The following is a 23,518-nucleotide window of genomic DNA, read 5'->3' as shown; positions in this document are numbered from 1 at the left end:
AACCTTAGCTCGATTCCATCACATAAGAGTTGGAATAGCACTAAAACTTGGCTCATCCATTTCATATAGAGTTGGACCAGCATCATCACTTTGTTTGATTCCATCACAGAATGAGGTGAATCAATATTTCCAGCGGAGAATGAGAAAAACTCATCCGATGAGGGAGAAGAAATTCATAATAAGAAGAACTAGTTTAACCTTAGCTCGATTCCATCACATAAGGAGTTGGAACAGCACAAATACTTGGCTCATCCATCACATATGGAGTTGTATTAGCATCATCACTTTGTTCGATTTCATCACATAAAGAGGTGGATCAGCATTTCCAGTAGATATTTCATAATGAGAAGAACTCATCCGACGAGTGAGAAGACATTCATAATGAGAAGAACTTGTTCAACCTCAACTTGATTCCATCATATAAGGAGTTGGAATAGTACCAATACTTGGGTCATCCATTGCATATAGAGTTGGATCATCATCATCATTTTGTTCGATTCCATCACAGAATGAGGTTGATCAACATTTCCAATGAGAGTTTATAATAAGAAGAAATCATCCAACGAGGGAGAAGAAGTTCATAATGAGAAGAACTTGTTCAACATTGGTTAGATTCCATCACATAATGAGGATGATCAATATTTCCAGTAGAGAGTTCATAATGAGAAGAACTCATCCGATGAATAAGAAGTAGTTCATAATAAGAACTTGTTCAACCTTAGCTCGATCTCATCGCATAAGGAGTTGGATCAACATCATCATTTCATTAGTCTATCATATAAGGAGTTGGATCAACATCATCATTTCGCTTGTCTATCACATAAGGAGTTGGATCAACATCATCATTTTTCTCATCCATCACATAAGGAGTTGGATCAACATCATCTTGGTTCATCCATCACATAAGGAGTTAGATCAGTATCACCTTGGGTCAACCATTGCAAAGGAGTTGGGTCAACATTTCTGAGAGAATAAGTTCATAATGAGAAGAACTTGTTTAATCAGGTGTTACCCATTTCAGAAATAAGTGGATTGACATCCTCAACGAAGAGTTCATAATGAGAAGAACTCTCCCGGTGAGGAGAACTTGTAGCGCCATAATTGTAGCAGTACAGGCCAGATAAAAAATATTTTTATTATCTTTGATTTATCCTGTTCCACAATAATGAGCAAAGAGGGGCAGCTGTAATCACCATTTTTATCCCAAAAAATAATAAAAATAATAAAAAAGGGTAAATCCCTTAATATATGGGGCATCCAATACCCCGATTACTGTTGCTGCCATCACCATCTCCACTCTCAGGCCGCCGGTCAATGTGCCACCCTCTCCCTAAAAATTGTTCTAACATTACCCAAATCAGAGATGGGACATAATTTTTAATTTATAATATGAGTTGTTATAAAACCCCAAGCAAAAACCAAAGTAAAATGAGGGCTCTCGGTGGATTAAAACAATTGTAACAAAGCTCTCTCATTTTTCTTTTTTTTTAAAAAAAAATTAGTGTATTTGGAGGATTTTTCCTCATTTACGAAGAGCAATACCAAACTTTATATATTTTTTATTTTTATTTTTTTCTTTCTTTCGAACGAACAAAACAAAAAAATAAAAGAAGAAAAAAAGGTTTTTACCTTCGGCTGAAAGCTTCACCGGTGTTAGGGGACTCCGCTCGAAGATCTGAATGGTTAGAAGAGAGGCGAGGGTCCGGCGAACATCATCCCTCAAACTCGGCCAGATCTGACGGTAGACAACGAGATCGAGCCGTTGGAAACTGAAGAGTTTCAGTCTTATTTCACAACGTTGGATGTCGTTTCGTGTAAAACGGAGCCCAGGTCCGTAACCACGATGCCAAGACGAGCTAACGGGTGAAGTTTGGGCCTGAACGACCATCAGAGATGGTAGTGGCGCGGCGACCGACGATGGCCGAGACAGCCGATAGGCAGCCACGATTTAAAGAAAAAAGAGCTTCTCTCTTTAAAAAAAATGAGAGGAAAATGAAGAAAATAGAAAAATATAAGGGTATTTAACTCAAAACAAAACATCACAGTTTTGGCCCCATATCCATGAGTTTTGGTCCTAGTGGTCAAATCATGTCCGCAACCATCTTAAGTTTCATCAGTTTATATTTTGGTCACCATGATGTGTTCTTTTCATTTTCATTTTAAATTTAATGTCCTCATTCGTTATTTCCCATTTTCATGTTTTAAATATTAAGTATTTGGTTTATTTTCTTTCAGTTCCCTCAACATTTAGCGTGTTTTTGCAAACATGTCCCTCGATTTTGTTAATTGTTTGAAATGTGTAGACCCTGATTGCATGATTTTCCATTATTTTGTTAACTTATAAAAAAAGAAATTATCTTTAGATACTTTAAATTTATGCAATTTACATTCTATTATTAACATTTACTCTTCATTTAATTTTATTTTAATATTTTAACTTTTAATTCCTTGCTACTTGATTTTAGGGTTTTTTTTATTTTCTCGTTTAACATAATCTTGTACATTTAATTTTCATTCAATTAGTCAAAATTTGCATTCTTTTTTTATTCTTACATTCAAGCGTCATTTACTCTCTCTTTTTTCTTTATTTTACTTTTCCTTTTATTTGCATATAATTACTTTAAATTTACTTTCCATTATAATATATATTTGCATTAACTTACCCTTTTACATACCTATTTTGATCCCTTTAATATTTGTGTATTTATTACTAATTGTTTGTATACATATTTACGTTATTACTATACATGCATTAAATATATTTATACATTCTATTTAAATTTTAATTACTTTCCTCATATTATTATGCGTGTGTTTTTATTTATATGTATAATGAACCCATTTTAAAATTATGTGTTAAGTTTTTATTTTTTTACTGTAGTAATATATTTATTGCATTTATCTTTTTTATGCTTTTGAAAAAATACACACATATATTTTAATAAAAATAATTTTTTATATACTTGAATATCTACGTAATATATTTTCAACAAGGTGATCCATTCCATATTTTGGAAAGTAATAAAATATCTGATTGTTCAACTAACCTATGGAAGATCTCCAAAAACCTTGATATGTCCTTCCGAAGGTTATTTGAATAAAATAATATTAATTAGTATTTGTTACTTTTTATTTATTGATGTTATATTAGGTTAATGAGGTATAGTTTGCATAAATATATATTTTTGATATCTTCTGTTATAATAATGTAATTATTTTTAAAAAAACAAATGCATATTAGGAATTTTATCTATTTTAGTATCTCTTTTTTCGGATTACTTATTCATTTGTTACATCATATGGTTATTGCATCCATATTGTATATGTCATTCCGTTATTTGTTGCATTTATGATCAAGTATTTGAATTCTCATTTTCTAAAACGATTACTTGTTGCATTTATGATCAAGTATTTGAATTCTCGTTTTCTAAAACGATTAAAGGTAATGTCGATTTACCAAGGAATCAATGGTATGTCTCTCGTAAGTATGTTTAGGGAATGACTACTGGTGATCCCCGAAATAGGTCAACATCCTTTTTAAGATCGCATCATGATTTCTTAAAGTCAAGGCAATGTTTGGCATAATAGTTATCTCCCGCATTCATGCTAGGGGCGAACACTATTGACTTAAATAAACGAACATTTTTTCAACTGTGTATCCATAGTGAATATTCAATTAAATAAAATTCGAACTCAAAATTTTCAATTTATTAAATATAGGGTAATCAACTAAGTACCAATTTTTGGGCGTTGTAGGGGTGTTAATCATTCCCTACGCATAACTGACTCCTGAACCTATTTTCGATTTTTATAGACCCTAAACTTGATGTTTTAACAAAAATAAAATATTTTATTAAAATCAACCGATTTCTATGATATCTCGATCGCACCTTAAAATAATCGATAACGACTCCTTGCATTTTAAAATATTTTCAAAGAAAAATTTTAAGTCATACCATATTTTTCTCCATCTGAACAAAAAATAGTGTCGACAAATACAAAAATCCGCGAGAACTTTATGAATAGCATGTAATTGATCCACCGAAGCCTTAGCGAACAAAATTATGTCATCAACAAAAAGTAAATAGAAAATGTCCGGATCCCGAGAAGAGGCTTTGAAAGAGAAATGATCACGTGCAGCAGCTTTTATACGGCTAAAAAAAACATTGATGTTTTATCGATTTTGTTATTATTGGGCGTTTTACTGGTTTTGTTATTTTTCTACTAGTTTTGTTATTGTTGGGAACTTTACCGAAAATATTAAAAAATATTAATGTTTTAAGTAGAAATAATAATATTTTAAATAAATTTTTTATTGATTTTATTATTTAAATAATAATAAAATCAATAATATAATTTTAATTATATATTAAAAATGTCGCAATATAAAACCTTCCAATTTTAAAAGGTTTCCATTTACCCTAAAGAATTGACGCATGAATAGACATTGAATTTGACATATTAAAGATAACCTTTTTTTTTTCAATCTTCAAAGTCTATCCAAAACAATATTGAATTTGACATATTAAACGATTAAATTATAGTTGCATTAATGTTAACCTATTTTTAATATATTATCCTTTTTCTTTCTAAACTTTAAAGATCGTGGATTCTATTTTCTTTTTTATTTTATTTGACAAATGATGATATTAATTTTGATATTGTTCGTATAACCGTATGTATTTATTATTTCTCATTTATTGTTCGTATGATATATTTATTTTTTTAAAAAATTAGTTTTAAATAGTTTTATCTTTATGATACATTTTATTCTGTTTTTATGATATGTTTTCGTTTTATATTTATGGTTAGATTTAACGTCGCCTTGAGGTGATATTTATTTGTTATTTTATTGATCTTCTCTTCTTTATATCCTTAGATTAGACTTAGATACGTGGTTTGCATTTGTAGATAGCTTTCTCAGGATGTTACATTTTTTATTTGTAGTTGTCGATGGTCTTTCAGTAGTTTAATCATCTGTTATGATTTATTTGTTAATGCAGTCTGATTTTCGTATATGTTACATCTTTTGCTTAAGTTTTTTTCGGATGAGTTTTAACTTATTATTCTTCTATGATCTCAAGTGTTTAGTTTATTATATCAGTGATTATAAAAAAATTCTAATTATATATTTAGTTTATAAACTTTATTAAAATTTTAAATATTTTATATTTTAATAAAATTAACAGATATATTTGCATCAAAATATTAATCCATTTTTAAATGTAATTTTCTTCCACGTTTAAATTTAAAATATACAAATTGAAATACATAGAATAACTTTTAAAGTTTATGCATATGAAAAAATATTTAAGAGATCGGCTCATTATTTGAATTAATATTAAAGTTGTTTTAATTACTTTTTTAAAAATTATCATCACTGCCGAACTGCGATGGGCGTACCTTAAATTATATGGACCAATAAATCAAAACAATCCAATCCAAAAGTATAAACCTAATTTCTTTTAATAGTATCATGGTAATATATATTTTTAAAAAGAAATTAAGTTATTCGCAACCAATGTTATTAAAATCGGATCGGACCGGTCGATTCAACCGGTTGAACCGTGAACCGGTGGCCTGTCCGGTCCGATTAACTCCCAAAACCGGATTAGCACAGAACCGGTAAAGAACCGGAAGAATCGGCTGAAAATCGGGAAAACCGGGGTGAACCGGCTGAAAACCGGCAAAACCAGTTTGAACCGCCGGTTCACTTTTTTTCTTTAAAAAAAATTAAACCAAACGACGTCGTTTGTTCAACGAGCCGAGTCAAATTTGAGTATTGCTGAGCTCGACTCGAACTCAAAAATTTTAAAAGTAAGCTCAACTCGACTCAAAAACTCACGAGCTAAAAATTATCAACTCGAAATATAATATTAAAACTTGAAATCGAAAAGGCTCGAACTCAAAAAAAATTAGAAGTTCGATTGAAGCCTAAAATTTGAGCTCAATTGAAGCGAAAGAATAGTTCGCTTTGTGCTCACCAAAAGGCTCAATGATTTTAAATGTCAAATAACCTCTATTATTTATAGAAGTAAGTTGGGATGATATTCTATGTTTCTTAGTCATGTTAGATTGTTTTGTTCTCATATTTTTACTCTTTAAAATTTTGGGATACTCTTCTATGTTTCTTAGCCATGTGGGATTATTTTTTTTAAAACAATTAAACCAAATGACATCATTTGTTATAATTTTTTTAAACCCCAATTTTATTTTTTTTGATTATAGTTATATAATTATATTTATTATTTAATATGTTTTACCTTAAATATTATGTTGTAGTTGATTTGAATCATTTTGTTTCACTTGATTTTATGATTTTTCATTTATACATGTTATGACTTGTGATATTTTTATACCTTTTAATATTGTAAACTTAAACAAAGTGTTACATATATATTAATATTGCTTTGAATATTATGTAAAATTAAAAAAATTTATTATTTTTTATAAAATCCGGTTCAACCGCGATTGAATCAGTAAACCAGTACCTTCACCGGTTCAATGTCCGGTCCGATTTTAAAAATATTGTTCGCAACACATATATCCTTTAAATATATCCAAGGACGGATCTTCGTGGGGTTAAGAGGAATCTTGACCCTCCGTCAATTATTTTTTTGTATTAATTAATATTGAAAAAATATATTTTTAAAAAATAGATACACAAAAATTTACCATACTTACTCAATTAAAAATAATAATATTTATGAAAAATAAAAAATACTTTAACCCCTATTGTAATAAATTCTTAATTCTACCCCTGAATATATATACTTGAAATTAGGACCTGTAGAAAAATTAAAATTCTTTTTTGCCATAATTCAGCTTGAAAGGTTGAACTTTTCAGTTAAACTCCGATGAAAGGATTTTAAAAATATTGGAGACGACTTTATGAACGTGGGGTGGAATCGTGATAAGAAAGTATAATTTTTCAACTGAAATCCGATGAAGGGAACATAAAAAAGAAAGCATGATTACCCAATAATCTGCTTGGAGGTTTATGCAACTATAGACACCCAATGGTTAGATTTGGGACTTCATGCGCCAAACCACGGATGGTGCGCCTTACATCCCATGCACCTTTCGGCTAACATGGTTCAAGCCTATACGCTCATTTATGTTTTGCTACGCTTTTATCATTTATTTCAACCTTTCATATCATTTTTATATTTCTTTTTAAGCTTATTGCACTTCTAATTTTCTAAACTATAATTCAAAATAAATTTGGCGTCTAAATTTTTTTTTGTTAAACCTATCGTTTTCTTTGTTATATTTTTAGGTGTCTATCGTTATATTTTTATTTTTTAATAATAAAAATATTATTATTTAAAAAATTAAAAAATTCTTAATTGTATTTATAAAAAATTAAAAAACTCTGATAAACTAAAATCTCTTGTTCTAATCTCATTACCAATTGTCGCCAGTCACCTCGGGCCACCATCATAATCATCGACGGTCACTACTAGTCTCTACCTGTCCAATGATCAATCATCACTCTTACCGTCACCCCAATCCCTAAAATCTCCAATATACGAATCTTTAATCTTTTAAAACCCTAATTCCCAATTTCAAATTTAAACTCAAACCCAAACCATAAGGCCCTTTTGACACTCTATGCCTGCATTGTCCATATCGTGTGCTTTTTCCTTTGTAAAATCAAAATACCCAATAATTTGATGAAAAAGAAAACCATCAAGTAAGTAATCGCTACAATTAAAATCAGTTTTTCAATTAAAGCCCCATTGCATTTTCCTTCTTCATAACTCATCATAGCACCTTTGATGGCATCGTTTCACTGCAATCGGTGGCAGTAGCAGTGGTGAGAGTGGCCGACCACTGTGAAAGAGGGAAGGGGGAAGGGAGAAGGGGATTGAGGGAACGGTTGAGATTTTCTTTTTAAAAAAAGGATTTTTTTAAAGAAAATAATATATTTATTTTTAAAAAAAATTAAAACAATACAATTTTATATGCATGACACATGTTAGATAATAATTAAATTTAATTGTCGTTATGGTTCAAGCACCTAAAAATATAACATTAGAAACGTTAAGAACTTATTGTCAGCAAAAAATTATTTACACACCAAATCATATTTTAAAATATAGTTTATGTACTAAAAGTGTATTAAGCCATTTTTCACTTAAATATAAGTTATTTTAGTTTCATCTTGAAAGATTTTGCAAACATCAATTTCAATTCTAATTATTCAAATAATTTGTACGAATCAAGAGATATTGGTGATTAAGGAATTTGTTATTTTCCTTTAAGATCTTATGTTCGAGCATCTTGTAGGCGTAAATGTCATGAATACGAGTATTCATTATCAAATAATTAAAAATCTTTGAACATATTATCTTATATTTACCCTAAATTTATCGAAAAAATTATTCAAATAATTTATCTGTATATCGGTAATTATGAGTGTAAGTTATAATTTCAAATATATATTCATTTGAAAAAAAGGAAGAAGTTAAATTTACAAATATAAAAATATTTCGGATTAATCATTAAATTAATGTTAACTACTTTACGCTAATAAAAAAATCATGAACCAATAATAAATAATCATTACAAATAAATAAATAAAATGAAAACATACAAAATACAATTCATAACGTGTCAACAAATTGCCAATTTTTCATCTACCCATAAAAATAAATAAATAAATAAATAATTTCTTCCCAAAGTACATCCACATAGCAATGTAAATTACAGATCTAGCCTTTCCATTCATTGCAGAGAGCAGTAGGCCTCGTCTTCTCTGTCTCCCCTTTCAACGGGCAGGGCGTCTGTACGGGCGGCACCATACAGTTATACTGTATACACAGGGAACTGCTTCGAGGGATCAACGCCATTGGATTAATCTTGATTCCGGTCAAATAATTATGCTGCAAATAAAGTGTTTGTAAGCTGGCGGATAACAAACGGTCGACCAAGCTGACCGGGACTTGACCAGTGAACCGGTTGTGATTCAAGTAAAGATTCTGCACCGTCGAGAACATTGGTGATATCTGACCGGAAAGCATGTTGTGGCTCAGATCGACTGTCGAGATTGTCACCTGATAAGACGGTTGGACTGGACCGTCAAACGAGTTTCTCTGCAAGTGAAGGTTTGTGATAGGAAATGAGAACAACCGGACGGGAATTGAACCGGTAAAACGGTTAAAACTCAAGTCTACGAAGTTTAACTGGTCGAGCTGGGATAGAGCACCGTCCACCGGTCCCTTCAGCTGGTTCCAGGAGAGAGAGAGGAACTGGAGAGAAGGAGGGAAGGAGTCGGGGAGCGAGCCGGTGAGCGCATTGCGTTTGAGGTCCAACCGGGTTAGGGCTTGGGAGAGAAACGGAGGGACCGAACCGGAGAGGTTGTTGTGACAGAAAATAAGATTGGTTAACTCCGGTAGGGTGCCGATGGAACGAGGGATTCTACCGGTGAGTCGATTGTAGCTAAGATCAAGCGTTTTAAGGCTACTCAATCGGCCAAGACTGGCCGGAATATTACCGGAGATGAAATTCCGGGTGATGGCAAGAACCCGAAGGTTCTTCAACTGCGAGAATGAACGCGGCAACGACCCGAAGACCCCACCAGGAACAAGGGAAAACTCCGTAAGTGCTGATAGTTTACCGATGGCCGGGTCTATCCTTCCGGTTAATCCGGGAAAACCAGCACGCTGATCACCCAGATTAAGAGCTATTACCTTATCGGATTCACAGTAAACTCCAGTGAAGTTACAAGGATCGGAGGTAAAATCCCAGGAGGCAAGAAAATTAGAACCCGGAAAATCATTGAGAGACTTTCTTATTAATTGTAAAGATAAAAAATCAAGGGGGTCTAAAATTGCAAAAGCCAAGAATCTACATTGAAGCAGGGCAACTAAAAACAGAGCATAAGAAGAAACCACTGGCTTTCTTCCCATAGAAGCAAAGAGTTTGGGGACTAGATCGACTTACACAAGACGAGGGCTCTGTTCTTAACTATCAGATGAAAATGAAATGGAATCGATTCCACAAGGAGATGCAGAGCTTTGAGACCTTACTTCTCAGACTGGTGCTGTGAATCGGACAATGTATATTTTAGTTTTATTTCTTTGTTTCTTTATTGGGATAGGTTCGGGCTCAAACGGTTATCCGAACCTACTCGTAAGATAGAGATTAGGTTCGGTTGATGGCTGAAGCTGCTATAGTACAATCATTTCTCTTATTAGGAAGTAGTGCACGGCACGACAGCAGCAACTTACTTTTCGGACCCAGGCAATATCATGCCATAAGCTCTCAACGCCTGAAAATTATATATAGTAATATACATCATTATTAATTATCCAAAAAAAAATATACATCATTATTCATTAGTTATGATGATTTTTCTTTATTAATCTAGGACAAATATAATATAATATATGTTCGAATATAACTCTTAACTATATAACATTGAAGTTTACACTTTTAATATTTATGGTGTTCGAACTCGATACCTCAAAAAATAATATTTAAAATGACGTCATTTTAAATATCATTAGGCACACCTAAATGATGTCGTTTTGGCCACATCATCACAATGATAAAAAGATTAGTCCATGTTATAGTGGCATTAAAATTTAACACAACAGTGATATAGTGGGAGTTAAAACTAAAATTTAATGTTATAATTAAAAAAAGTTTAATATAAAAATAATTGTCTAAACTATACCTCAAATTAACTTTTTGTGCCTAAAAATTTTTTCGGGTGTCTAACGTTTTTTCTGTTACACTTTTAAGTGTCTATCTTTATTTTTTTATTTTTTAATAATAAAAATATTATTTTTTAAAAAAAGAAAAAAATTAAAAATAAAACTCCCCCACGTCATCCCCTATCCCTCGCATCCCCCTATCTCTGACGACGAAGGGTCACCATTGGCTAAGTTTTGTTCGGAGTATGATAAGAAACTCAATGGTGGCGTTCATGTAACATAAGAATAGCTATAACAATCGAAATCACCGAAAACAACGAATGAAAACCTAAAAAAGCATTTTCCCTTTGCGATGTAACACCCACTGACCGATGCAGGTAACTCGATATGATCTGAGGTGTCACATTAGAGCCACCGAAGCGACCTATAGTAAAAATATGTGAAAAAATTTAAAATTTTTGTTATAACGTGAAAAATCATAAAACAATTTATAATTAAAATACAAGTTCAGAAAACCATTCATATATTATAAACAAAATTAAAATCATGCAAGTTTCTGACTCTGATATAAAAATAAAATACAACCTACATGCCCCCTAATCAAATGCACCGTACTCCGCAAGCAACGCCGATGGAACTCCTTTACTGATGTCGATAGTTGCACTAATTTGATTCTTTTAACCTGAAATGGTGAGTAAAAGAGTGAGCTTTGAAAAGTTTAGTAATACAGAACTACCAAGTGATGCTGAAGGACATGCATATAATAGGCAAGCATGATTTTCCTTATTGAATCAGACATCTATAGATTTTTATGATGAGCTGAGGTCCTACTAATATTTTAGGTAGTAAGAGACATGAAACTTACAATTTAGAGAGAACATTTAGAGAACCAGGTCTAGGAGATCAGAATAGGGTGTCTAGTGTATTCCCACAAAACCAGTGAAAAAGGTACATATATTTTTAAAACAGTAACAATTTAAAACATATTTTTAAAACCGTAGTAAAACCCTCCAACCAAACGCCAATATGCAGTTCTCCAGAACTACATCAATAAGGACTTGCCCTAGGCCCATTAGGCATAGGTTCCAATATAAGGGAACATATTGGGTCCATAAGGTCTTACCCTGGCCGAAGCGTAGGTGTCCACCTGAGGGACTGCCCTTATGTCCATAAGGACTTACCCAAAGTACATAGAAGAGGTGCCACCCTAAGGGAGTTCCTTATGGTCCATAAGGTCTTACCACTAGGCCAATGAGCCCACCCAAGGGTCACCTTAGATCCGTAAGGAATTACCAGCTCGATTGGTCTGAACCTATATAAGGAATTACCAATTTGACCGAGCTGAACCTACCGTAAGGAATTACCAGTTTGATCGGTCTAAACCTATATAAGGAATTACCAGTTTGATTGAGCTAAACCTGCAGAGACTTCATACCAGATCCAAGAGTACCTCGAAGAAAAACATTTTTCAGTCAATAATCAGTGGTAAAAGGAAATCAGAGTTCATACATATTAATTCAGTAAAAACGGTATCAGAGATCATGATTCAAACAAGCAGACTTAAAACTTCAGTAACTCAGAAATCTCAATAAAACACATTTCAGAACAGATAAAACAACCATATAGCACATAGGGAACACACTAGAGGATCTAATTATTTTCTGAAGGTACTGGTATTTATCAGTAGGGAGCCATGAAACTTCTGTAAACTGATTAAATTTAGAAATGATATCCCTATAAAAGGGTTTGATAGCTGACAGATCCATCAGTTATTCAGGACGTGATTTATCAATATCATATAGTATTCGAGTATTTTTTGGAGGCACTAATAAATCAGAAAGGTATTCATAATCCTTTCCATCTGAGTTACTTGTGATTTCAGATCTAACAGAAGTGTTTCCATTATCCATGAAATCAAGGGCATTTGGACATTAGGTTCTTGGAGAATTCTTAGTAATTTGATCTAATAAGGGAGAAATGGTGATTCATGGTATTTATGATTTGTGTTGATTTATCAGGATATCGAGTTAACCAGAACTGAACAAATCCATCAATATGATACCGGTCAACCAGTTAAATCGTTGCACTTCAAGGGTATTCACACTTTAATATTGACAACTCTTGTCGAACTGGTCATCTTCAGAATCATTACTAGTAGATTTTTAGGGAGATGAACAAGTATTCAATCATTCTATGACACGGGGTTACCTTAGGTCATTTACACTCTAAGGGTATTTTGGTCATTTTATAGTTCAAGGGTATTCATTTATTTTCTTCTATTTAAACATATGCATCATTATAGTAATTTATTTATCAGGTGCTTTTGTCCAAAAGCCACAAATTCTAAATATTCTTTCATCTTGGAGGTTAGAAATCTATTATCCAGATTTCTAAGCAAAACTAGCATTTTCCATGTACATCAGTAGTTTCATCAGATCAATGTCTTTTCGGAGTTATTTATTAACTTCCAGTGAAAAATCTTGTTTTTTACAACATAAGGTATTTTTGTAATTTTACCCTATAAGGGTATTTTTCTTAATTTTACCTGACCGAAGTATTGTCATAATTTCTCATCCAAATACCTTTGGCATTTAACCTTTAATGAGATAAATCAGAATTTACAGATCCAGAGGTTGATTGCTTTACCACTTAATCACATAACTTGTAATTTAAATTTCTATCGGTCCCCCAATTTCTTATACGAGTCAACTGAGTCATATTAAGTTACCGACTTTTTACCATATTCGGATCGAGTTTAGAAATAATTTACTATATAGATGAGACCAAACATATTCATCCATGTATTTACCAAATTCCAACATGTTTCATAAAGCATACATAATGTAGTAATGTATTACCTCAATTTTCGTGGTTCAACAATCGAACTTACTCCATTTGATCACTCTCGAACTTGAATCCAACGTCCAATAATTTCTCGGATACATAACAAACGAATTTACGTCAAAATTGAACATAATTGAGAAATCAAATTGAATCTGAAGGTAAAACACTGGAAAACAGCTTACAGAGTGTGAATTTGGCAAAACAGACATCATATTCGGACTCATGACGTCAAAGAACATAAAATAAGGCTTTTCGAAAAATTTGACTTTTGGATTACAGTCAACTGTCAAAGTCAATGGGTCAAAGTAAATAGGTTGACTTGGATGAGTTGACTTAGATGAGTTGACTCGATTCAGATTGGGTTGACCGGTTCAGATCAGTCCAGATTGGCTGGACCAATTCTAGAAGGAACTAGAGCTGGGGGACGAGCCCCACTCGCACCCGACGGCACGTGAGGCGCGTGAAACACCAAAAGGGGCGGTTCGGTTAGTCAATTCTTCCTGGAGCATCAACACAACATTTGCAACCAAAAAATCACTAGAAATAACTATCCACTATACCAAAATAATTGAAAATAAAACCTAGCTTACCCAACTATGGTCGACCGAGGAAAGGATGATGATGTGGTGACCCATGGGTCGGGTTTTGAGCAGAACAAGCCGAGGAACACGATGATGGGGGCGGTGAGACACGACGGTCAACGGTTTGGCTGGAATCAACATAAAATCGAGACAGGGTTCGTTTTTCCCGACGATGCTTTGAATGACGATTCACAGTGTTGTTCGGTACGGGGATGCTTGGGTTTTGATTGTCGGTCGATGGCAATCTGAATGAAGGAGGTGGCAACGAAGATGATGGTCGGACGGTGGAGAATCGGACGACAAAGAGAACGACGGCTAAAGTTTGGGGTTGGGAATTATTTTTCAATTTGGGGATTTTGGGATAGAAATAATCGGGTTTATTTTTCATGGACCAAAAAAATGGTAAAACTCAAGTTTAAGTCCCTGAACTTTCCACAGGTTCCAAAACCGAGCTATAATTTTTAGAAATTTACAATTTGGTCCCCAACTTTTTCCTTGCTACGACTTTAATTCAATACTTTAAAATTAATAAAATCTATCCCCTAAATTAGGGCGTGACATGCGACGTTTTCAACGATGATCAGTGCAGTTTCACGGTAGGTGGGGGATCGAGATTTGATCACGACGATGAGATTTGATGATGTCAACGATGACAACCATAGATCGACGGTGATCGATGGGTGATGGAGGAAATAAATTTTAGGTTCTTTTTTAAATTATAATATTACGTATTTTTGTAAAATAATTTTTTTTTAATTTTACATGCATGACATGTATCTGATAACAGTAAAATTTAATGACGATTTCGGTTCAGACACCTAAAAATATAAGTTGAAAACGTTATGTACATATTTTTAATGAATTTTTTTTAAACTCTAAAAAATAATTTAAAATATAATTTAAACAATTTTTTATATTAAACATTGAAAATATTAAAAATTTAATAATATAAATAATACACCAGTTCAATGATATTTGATGTAATATGAAAAAATTCCATCATTATCTACATAAATTTGTTTTTCTATCGACATTGACATCTATAATCGTCAAAGTCAAAATATCAGACATTCAAACCCATGTGCGTTTTTATTTTTTTTAATGCAGAAGTGGATAGTCTAATTTAAGTTTAGCCCCTATGTCATGTACAAGTTTCAAATTTAATCTATATTTTTTAGTTTGACAGAATTTGATCCACCTACTTTGTTGTTATTATTTAGTCCAAATTATTAACATCTTTAACTATGAGTCTCATTAAAGTGTATATATATATATATATATATTTATTTAAATATTTATAAATATTATCATATTTTATCATATATTAGTTAGTAGATTAACGTACAACTCATATTGTCATCAAATTTTTAACGAAAAAAGATGAGTTTGGAACATAATGAATAGTCAAGTGACCATTTTGTAACTTTTAATAATCAATAGACTCAACAAAGTAACTCACTATAGATGGATGAATATTTTATAACTTTTAATAGCTGAAGGAGTTAATAAAGTAACATTCAATAGTCAACGGACCATTAATGTACTTTACTCTAAATTATATAACTTTCTAAATTAAAGAGTACAATTATATGTCAACAATTTTCTTAAATTATAATTAAATTAGACTGCGGGCTGCCCTTAAATATAAATAAAAGTCTAGATTCTAACATTTTGGGGGAAGAAAACAATATTTTTTTTATTGCCAATAAAAATGTTATGAAAAATTATTATTTTAAATTGTATCCAACGAAAATTATTATAATTTTTATAATATTTTCGATAGTTTTTTCTTTACCAATTTTTAATTAAGATTAGGTTATCGTCCCATACGTTACAACATTTAGTCACTTGCCTGGACCTAAAAAATAGATCTAGCTGTCCAAATCTGACAAATTAGTCGCTTACATTACTACAGTGATGATCACGATCGCCACATCTTGTCCGTTGACAGGTGACTATTCTGCTCCACTTATTTCTTCTAAAACTCGATAAAAAAATGTTAAATTTTTTTGAATTTTTAATCTTCTTTGTTTTGGTTAGTTATGGAACAACTTCAATGAAGGATGAAGCCTAAATTGATAACTTACTTCGATTCAGCGCTTTCAAAGGCGGCGTCGTATACAGCTCATCAAGGAAGCCCTGTTGTTTGTTCTTCGTAGGTAAAATTTGTATTCCCTTGTTAAATAAGTGAAAAGAAATGACCTTTGCTTATGTAAGTTATGAATTATGGTTTGATCTTCTTTTCAATTCAAAGACATTTGTTACTATGATGATAAACTGTTTTCCTCCAATTTTTAGGTTTTTTCCTCCAAGGCCGGAAGTGAACGAGAGACTGGTATTTATGTATGCCGATAGCATTACAACTACTAAAGGCGGCTTCAAGGTGATGGCTGCTTCTTCATTCCTTTGCACAAATTCGAACTGCTCTCTGTTTACGTCTCTCGCTAGCCCCATGGAAGTGATTCTTGGATCAAATGTTGAGCATCAATTGTACTGTCACCTTCTTTGTGGTCTTAGAAATTCTGATTCTATAGATGCTATTCATACCACATATGCATTAGATTTGATTAGAGCTTTCAGGGCATTGTAATCCAAATGGGAGCAACTATGTGACGATATTGAAAATGGGTCTCCGTGTTCGGAGATTAACGATGTCCGAATGAGAGATTCTGTTGTTGATGTTCTCGGTGGACCACAACCAGCTTTGTCGAATAGAATTCGATTGATTTTTGAAAAGAAGGATCGGGGTGGGATTTTGCATAAATTATGGCCAAATGTTCGATATGTTAAATGTGTCAACCGGGAGCATGAAGCAGTATTATTCCAAACTTAAGTACTTTGCTGGAGAGATACCTCTGCTAGGTGGGGATTACTTTTCATCAGAGTGCCCAGTGACCATTAACTTGGATATCAAGCAACCACCAGATCAGACAATATTTGTTATGCTTCCGACCACCGGATATTTTGAGTTCCTTCCATTTAATTCGACCGAGAATGATGTTTTTATTGGTGAAGAAACTGTGGAACTTTGTGGTGTTGAGGTGGGTAAGATGTACGAAGTAGTTGTGACTACTTATAGAGGGTTTTACAGATATCGTCTTGGTGACATTGTAAGAGTTGTTGGTTTCTATAACTCATCTTCATTGCTGGAGTTTGTGATGCGAGCTCCCAAAACTTCATTCGAGATTGTGACTGAGGGAGATTTGATGGCTGCCATGGAGACTTTTCAACTCGGAATGAGAAATACCTTGGGCTTGGCAACGGAGATAGTGGACTTTACTAGTTCCGTTGACTTTGATTGCAGTCCTAAGAGACTGAAGATCTTCATCGAAGGTCAAGACTGCGATACGATTTTGCAGGAGAAGTTGCAGGGGTCAGAACTTCGAAAATGTTGTTCTACTGTCGAAGACGGTTTAGGAAGTTCTATAAGGTGCAGAGGAACAATGGTGAGATAAGCCCTTTGTCACTATCAATTTTGAAATGTGGTAGCTTTGACAGATTACTAAAGCTAGCTATAGAGAATGGAACTCCAGCTAGTCAATGAGTCACCTAAGATTATAAGAAACCCTAGCATTGTTGATGTTTTAGAAGAATGTGTTCTTGTGAATATAACCTTAGATTAAGACCTCTATGTGCTTAGTGGCTTGCTGTCTTTTGATCCTTAATGGAATATCCGGAAGGTTTGTCTTTATTATGAGCATTGAAATGCCATACAAGCTATAAATGGAAAATATGTGGTCTTTGGTCATATTTTTAATCTAATATTGAAATTTTATGGTGCTAATTAAATACATTTTTTTTGTCTAATATCGTTTATAAACACTCGTTAATTGTTTAAATCAGCTTATTTGATTTTAAAAAGATAGATATGTAAAAATATTATAAATATCAAGCTGATTACCCTATTAGGTTGTGTTGTGCACATGAAGCTGTAGACACATAATTTTGTCCGGCTTGATTCATATTATATTATAATGTTCATTTACTTATTTGTAATATATAATATATTTATATTGCATAGGGTATACACATTATAATATAATATATTTACATTTGTTTTATTTTATTACATGTGTCAGGCCCAAACCCGAAGACCTACATTCAAACCCAACAGTCCATTACAAAGTGGCTGACCTATTACACACCAAACCCAACAGTGATCCAACAATAACAGCCCAGATTTGGAACCCGACCTGAGACCGGTTCAGACCCGAACCAACCTAATCCGAAGCATCTAGGGTTTTTGAACCCTAGTCGTCTTCTCACCGCCGCGTAGCCAAACAAGCAAGGAGAGTCCTCACGCCTCATGCCAAGGCCACCATCCCTGAATTTTCTGACAACATGGTTTCATGGAACAAAAACACAAACAACCACAGTAGTTTAGTCATATTAGGAGTCTAAAACCGAACAAACTGAATTAAAAATAGGTTCTTTTAGGGCTATAAATTAATGTAAACACAAGGCAAAAATACACAAGAAATTATAGCAGAAATACGAGAGGAATCAAAGCATTGTAAAAGCTTCGAAAAGCAATGAAAGGCTAAAAGTTATCACATTTTCTCGGTTTTGGTACTTGCATGTGGGTATTTTGTTTTTTCTCTTCGTTTTTTATTCGAAAAAAACAAAAATAAAAGAAGGCTTGAGCCGATGAACGGGGGAGGGTTTCAAGAACTTTCTTCTCAGATCTAGCCCTCCCCGAGGTGATTTTGTAAAAAATATTTGGGGTTTTTAAAGTGGGAGTGGGAAAAGCTTTCGAAAAAAAATCTTCTTTGCAGCATATGAACGAAGGCCGACGAGGTGGTGGTGGTTGGAATCTGGGTTCCTATGAACCCAGACGGTCGTGTTCTTCATCAGATGAAGAACACTTTGAATATTTGAGAGAAAACGATGAGGGGTGTGTTTGATCGGTTTTGAAGCAAATGAGAAAAATGAATTCTATTTTTGAGTTTTGGCTTATATACTGGACCCATCGACCCGATCCGTGACCCGATCCAAGGCCCTAAGATCCGCGTGTTTTCGTGTGAAAAGGGGCTAATCTCAATTCTGGTCGCTCGTTTTCTTTTAAAAGTTTATTTTGCCCCCTAAACTGAGCTTTAACCCCGATATTCATTTTTAAATTTACCACCCAATTTATTTTTATTTTAATTTAGTCATTCTTTTGTTTTTTTAATTCTTATTTTAATTATTTTATTTTTTTTCTTTCTTTTTTTTATTTATTTAATATTATATATTTGTTTTTTATTTCCATTTTTTGTTTATTTTTATTTTATTTTATTCCATTATTCCATTTTATTATTTTATTAGTTTTACTTTTACTTTATTTTATTTTGTCTTATTTATTTTTATTTATTTATCATTTTCCCCTATTTTGACATTAGCCTTCTCTATTTATTTTTTTATTTTATTTTTTATTTATTTAGCTATTTTTTCTAGGGTTTTTTATACTTTTATTCTACTTCATTTTTTCACTTTAGTAATTGTGTATATTTAATCTTGCAATTAGTATATTTATAATTATTTTTTTACCTTTAATTTAATAGACTTTTTTCCTTACATTATTTTTATTTGCTATGTGTTCTAATACGAGCCCTTTGTTTTTATTTCTGCTAATTCCTCAACATGTGTATTTTTTTACTTAAAACATTATAATTTAACATTTATTCTTTCTTTTTGGATTCAGCATGTTTCTTTACCAATCTAACATTTTTTGACTTTTTAAGGGCATGTTTTTAAATCGATCAGAGGTAAGTAATTTGGATCAAACTTTACTTTTTAATTTAACTTACAACTTTCTCAATTAAGACAACTGGAAATTAATTAGTATTGAAAGGGCAATCTAAGGGTGTTAATCCTTCCTTGACTGTAACCGACTCCTGAATCCGACATATCTTTGGTAAGATGCAGATCAGGTAAGAAATCGAAGTATCCGATCAACCCATTTTTTCTTAAAATAAATTATCGGTGGCGACTCTAACCATTTTATTCAAGTCGAAGCCCAATTTCAGGCCACCCGAAAGACGACTGCGACTGCTTGGCGACTCTGCTGGGGACAGGTAAGTGAGTCAGGCTAAGGCTAATTTCCAGTTGTCTTCTTAAGTGAAAAGGGTAAGTTTAAATTTTAAGGCATTTTTTCAATCCGTATTACTTACCTTTGATTATTATTTTTAAATAAATAGTTTACTGACGTTTTCTTTTAATGGTTTCAGCTTATTAAGCTTTTTCATTTAAGGCTATATACCCGAGCTCTAAACCCTTTTTTAATTGAGGGTGAAAGCGACGCCTTCGTGAGAATTTATTCTCTGTGCGAGCCTAGCAAGTAGCCTTCGGGATTCATATATCTTATGTCTTCGTGAGAATTTATTCTCCGTGCGTGCATAAGGGAATGTATTCTCTCGAGTTTAACTTAGTTCACATGAGCTTGTAATGGGCTTAGGGCTAAGGGTCTGACAAGCCCAAGGGGGCACCGACAAGGAGAAATCAGGTACCTTCTTTAGAACCTAAACCGGGAGACTACAAGGAATTAGAGCCTACCCCAAAACACAATTTCAAAACCTAGGATGTTTTTACCTTAATCATGCAATTTGTTACTTTTATTCTTACTTTCATTATTATTTTCTTACTAACTAATTTTCCTTATGTTTGTCTTTTTAGCATTTGCATCATAAAAAGAGGTCATTGATCCATAAAAAGATGTTCATTACACACAAATAATCTGCATTAATGGAAAAAAGGGTTGCAATGCAAGAGGTGAAAAACGTTGAGTACGACTATGGTCTAAAAAGACTCAGAAAAAAAGGGAGACAGTCTTTAAGGAAGCTATGTGTCAGAACTGGTTAACTACGCCTCTGTCAGCCTAAAGCAGAATGATGTTCAAGAGCTACGGATCATTTGGGACAGTCGAAAGAGTGACCAGAAATGAAAGTTCAACCAACGGTATGGTGACATCACACTCTTACTTTATGTCAAGACCAATGAGCCCTTAATCAGAGCCTTGGTACAATTCTGGAATCCGGGGTACAATTGTTTCACCTTTAACCAGGAGGACATGGTGCCCACAATCGAAGAGTATACTACACTATTGCATTGCGAGGGCATCATAATGGAGTGGGTCTACATCAAGCACATCAAAAGTAAGCCTTTCAAGAACGGACTAGCAAAGGCTGCAGTGGTAAACGAAAAATGGGTAACTGACCGGCTCCGACACAAAGGTAGCAGGGAAGGAATTGAGTGGATCCATATCAAGCAACTAATGATGAACCACCCCGATGAATGAAAAGCAATATATCTTTTCACACTGGGCCTTTATGGTTGGTTATCTTCCCGAAGGCTTTAGGGTGCATTGATGCAGCTGTGGTGGAACTGTTTGAACAACTCCCATGGAGAGTAAATCTAGCACTGGAAATCTTAGCTGAGACCTTTCGCTCTCTCAACCACTGCAAGAAGATTGGCGGAGGAAGATTCATAGGGTGAGCCCAGCTTCTCCAAGTTTGGATTCATAGTCACTTCTGGAAGACTAACAGGATTGCTTACTGTTTTTTCAACACTACTTATTCACCTGTGGGGGAATTTCTCACTATGAAATAGAAAGAAGGCGCATCCAAAGAAAAGTAGATAAGAATATTCACACATCCTCAGGATAGGGATATTGCATGGAGAGCTCATTGGTTAACCCATAGTGACATTCTCTTTCGATGTGGGGATTCAAATACTATGAATTTACTTGGATTATGGGGAGGAGTTGTGTATTCTCCACTTGTGGTACTTCGACAGTTTGGGCACACCAGTTTGTCCTAGCAACATAAGAAATATCTGGATCGAAATTTGCATACCATGGGGACAACTACAAGAAAATGGTTAAGGAAGTGGATGAGTAATGGATGAAAGTATTTCGAATGGATCTCGTGGCTACCAAGGATATGCTTACTCCGGACTATTTGGAATGGCGAAGGCTAAGTAAAAATGACAACATCCTCATGCCAGATCATGAGGACACCCGGACCATAGAAGAACATCTTAAGCCCTTTCCTTCTGAGCTAGAGATAGCAAGGAAAGAATTTAAAGACGTAAAGAACGAGCTGAAATAGAGGGTAAGGGAACTTGAAGCCGAAAGATACAAGTGGAAATTAGATGTCGATACTGTAACACCCATAACCCGTATAATTATACCTATACAGATTGTAGATATCACTTGAATTTCTAAAAACATTTTCCAATTCAAAAGTGATTTAATTTTTTTTCTTAAAATGGTAACTGATAATATAAAAATATCACATCATATTATTTTATCACATACTATTTAAAACATATATTAATATTGATTTATACTATCCATATTTAAACAGAGTAAAACTGTTTAGTTTAACCATTACAAACCAGTTTCAAAATAATTTAACTGTGCAACTAGGACATTGATAATTACATGCCAATAACAAAGTCAAAATTTCATCATAGGATGTCTTACTGATATTATAGTGTATTCCTGGATGTTCGGAGTGCCCTTTACTCTCACTTTATCCTTGGCTTTTTACCTACGCGTGAAAATCATCACACGCTAAGTATATACTTAGTGAGGAAATTTAAAATAATTAACAGTGCAATACAACTCATGCATGAATTTCAATGTCAAAATCAAAATGCCATAAAATCATGTTACATGCATATCCAATATTTTACCATAATCAAAATAATATAAAATTATCAATATACTTACCATTTATCCCATAAGCTCGTAAGCTTATTTTACCAATATACTTACCCTTTTATCCCATAAGCTCGTAAGCTTATTTTTCCAATATGCTTGCCCTTTTATCCCATAAGATCGAAAGCTTATTTTACCAATATACTTACCCTTTTATCCCATAAGCTCGTAAGCTTATTTTACCAATATACTTACCCTTTTATCCCATAAGCTCCTAATCTTATTTTACCAATATACTTACCCTTTTATCCCATAAGCTTGTAAGCTTATTTTACCAATATACTTGCCATTATTCAATAAGCTCGTAAGCTTATTTGTATGTTTATCATTCATTAACCAATAAACCATAAACCATAGACAATAGCCCAATATAAAACCCTGAGGACCCTGGGTATTCGAGTAAAATACCTGCACCGTAGTGCTAAACCTACACTAAGCTTACGCCATAGTGCTAATCCGGATATGACACATAAGGTCGTGCCCACCATCTACACTAGGTTTGCACTCTAGTGCTAATCCGGACATGATACATAAGGTCGTATCCACCTTCCCGTAGTTAGTGCCCTTACACACTATAGTGCTATTATAAACCCGCAGCTTCTATACTCTATGGCATGCCAACTATACCCTGTCCCTAAATGACTTACTTGGGCATATAGTCTATTTTATTCGATCCATCCATGGTAAATTATATTATCATAATTTAATATTAGGCAGTTCATACCCGAAAT

General features: G+C 33.3%; 1 protein-coding gene and 1 pseudogene across 2 annotated transcripts; one reads left to right on the top strand and one right to left on the bottom strand.

Moving 5' to 3' along the window:
- Positions 1-8,629: 8,629 nt before the first annotated feature.
- LOC120165727 (receptor-like protein 31) lies at positions 8,630-14,581 on the bottom strand. 2 transcript variants are annotated; one of them, XM_039175186.1, is made up of 3 exons: positions 14,578-14,581; positions 10,410-10,415; positions 8,630-9,898 (listed from the first exon to the last, which is right to left on the bottom strand). In XM_039175186.1, coding segments are annotated over exons 2-3 (1,182 nt in total). In that variant the 5' UTR covers positions 10,411-10,415; positions 14,578-14,581; the 3' UTR covers positions 8,630-8,717. The 2 variants fall into 2 exon arrangements, with proteins under 2 accessions (XP_039031117.1, XP_039031116.1); XM_039175185.1 differs by lacking the exons at positions 10,410-10,415; positions 14,578-14,581 and having other exon boundaries at positions 8,630-10,010.
- Positions 14,582-16,152: 1,571 nt separating this feature from the next.
- LOC120165726 lies at positions 16,153-17,712 on the top strand (annotated as a pseudogene).
- The last annotated feature ends 5,806 nt before the right edge of the window (positions 17,713-23,518 follow it).

Source organism: Hibiscus syriacus, unplaced genomic scaffold, assembly GCF_006381635.1.
Source record: "Hibiscus syriacus cultivar Baekdansim isolate YM2019G1 unplaced genomic scaffold, ASM638163v2 tig00111594_pilon, whole genome shotgun sequence".
Lineage (NCBI taxonomy): Eukaryota > Viridiplantae > Streptophyta > Magnoliopsida > Malvales > Malvaceae > Hibiscus > Hibiscus syriacus.
This window is presented reverse-complemented; position numbering and strand designations above follow the sequence as displayed.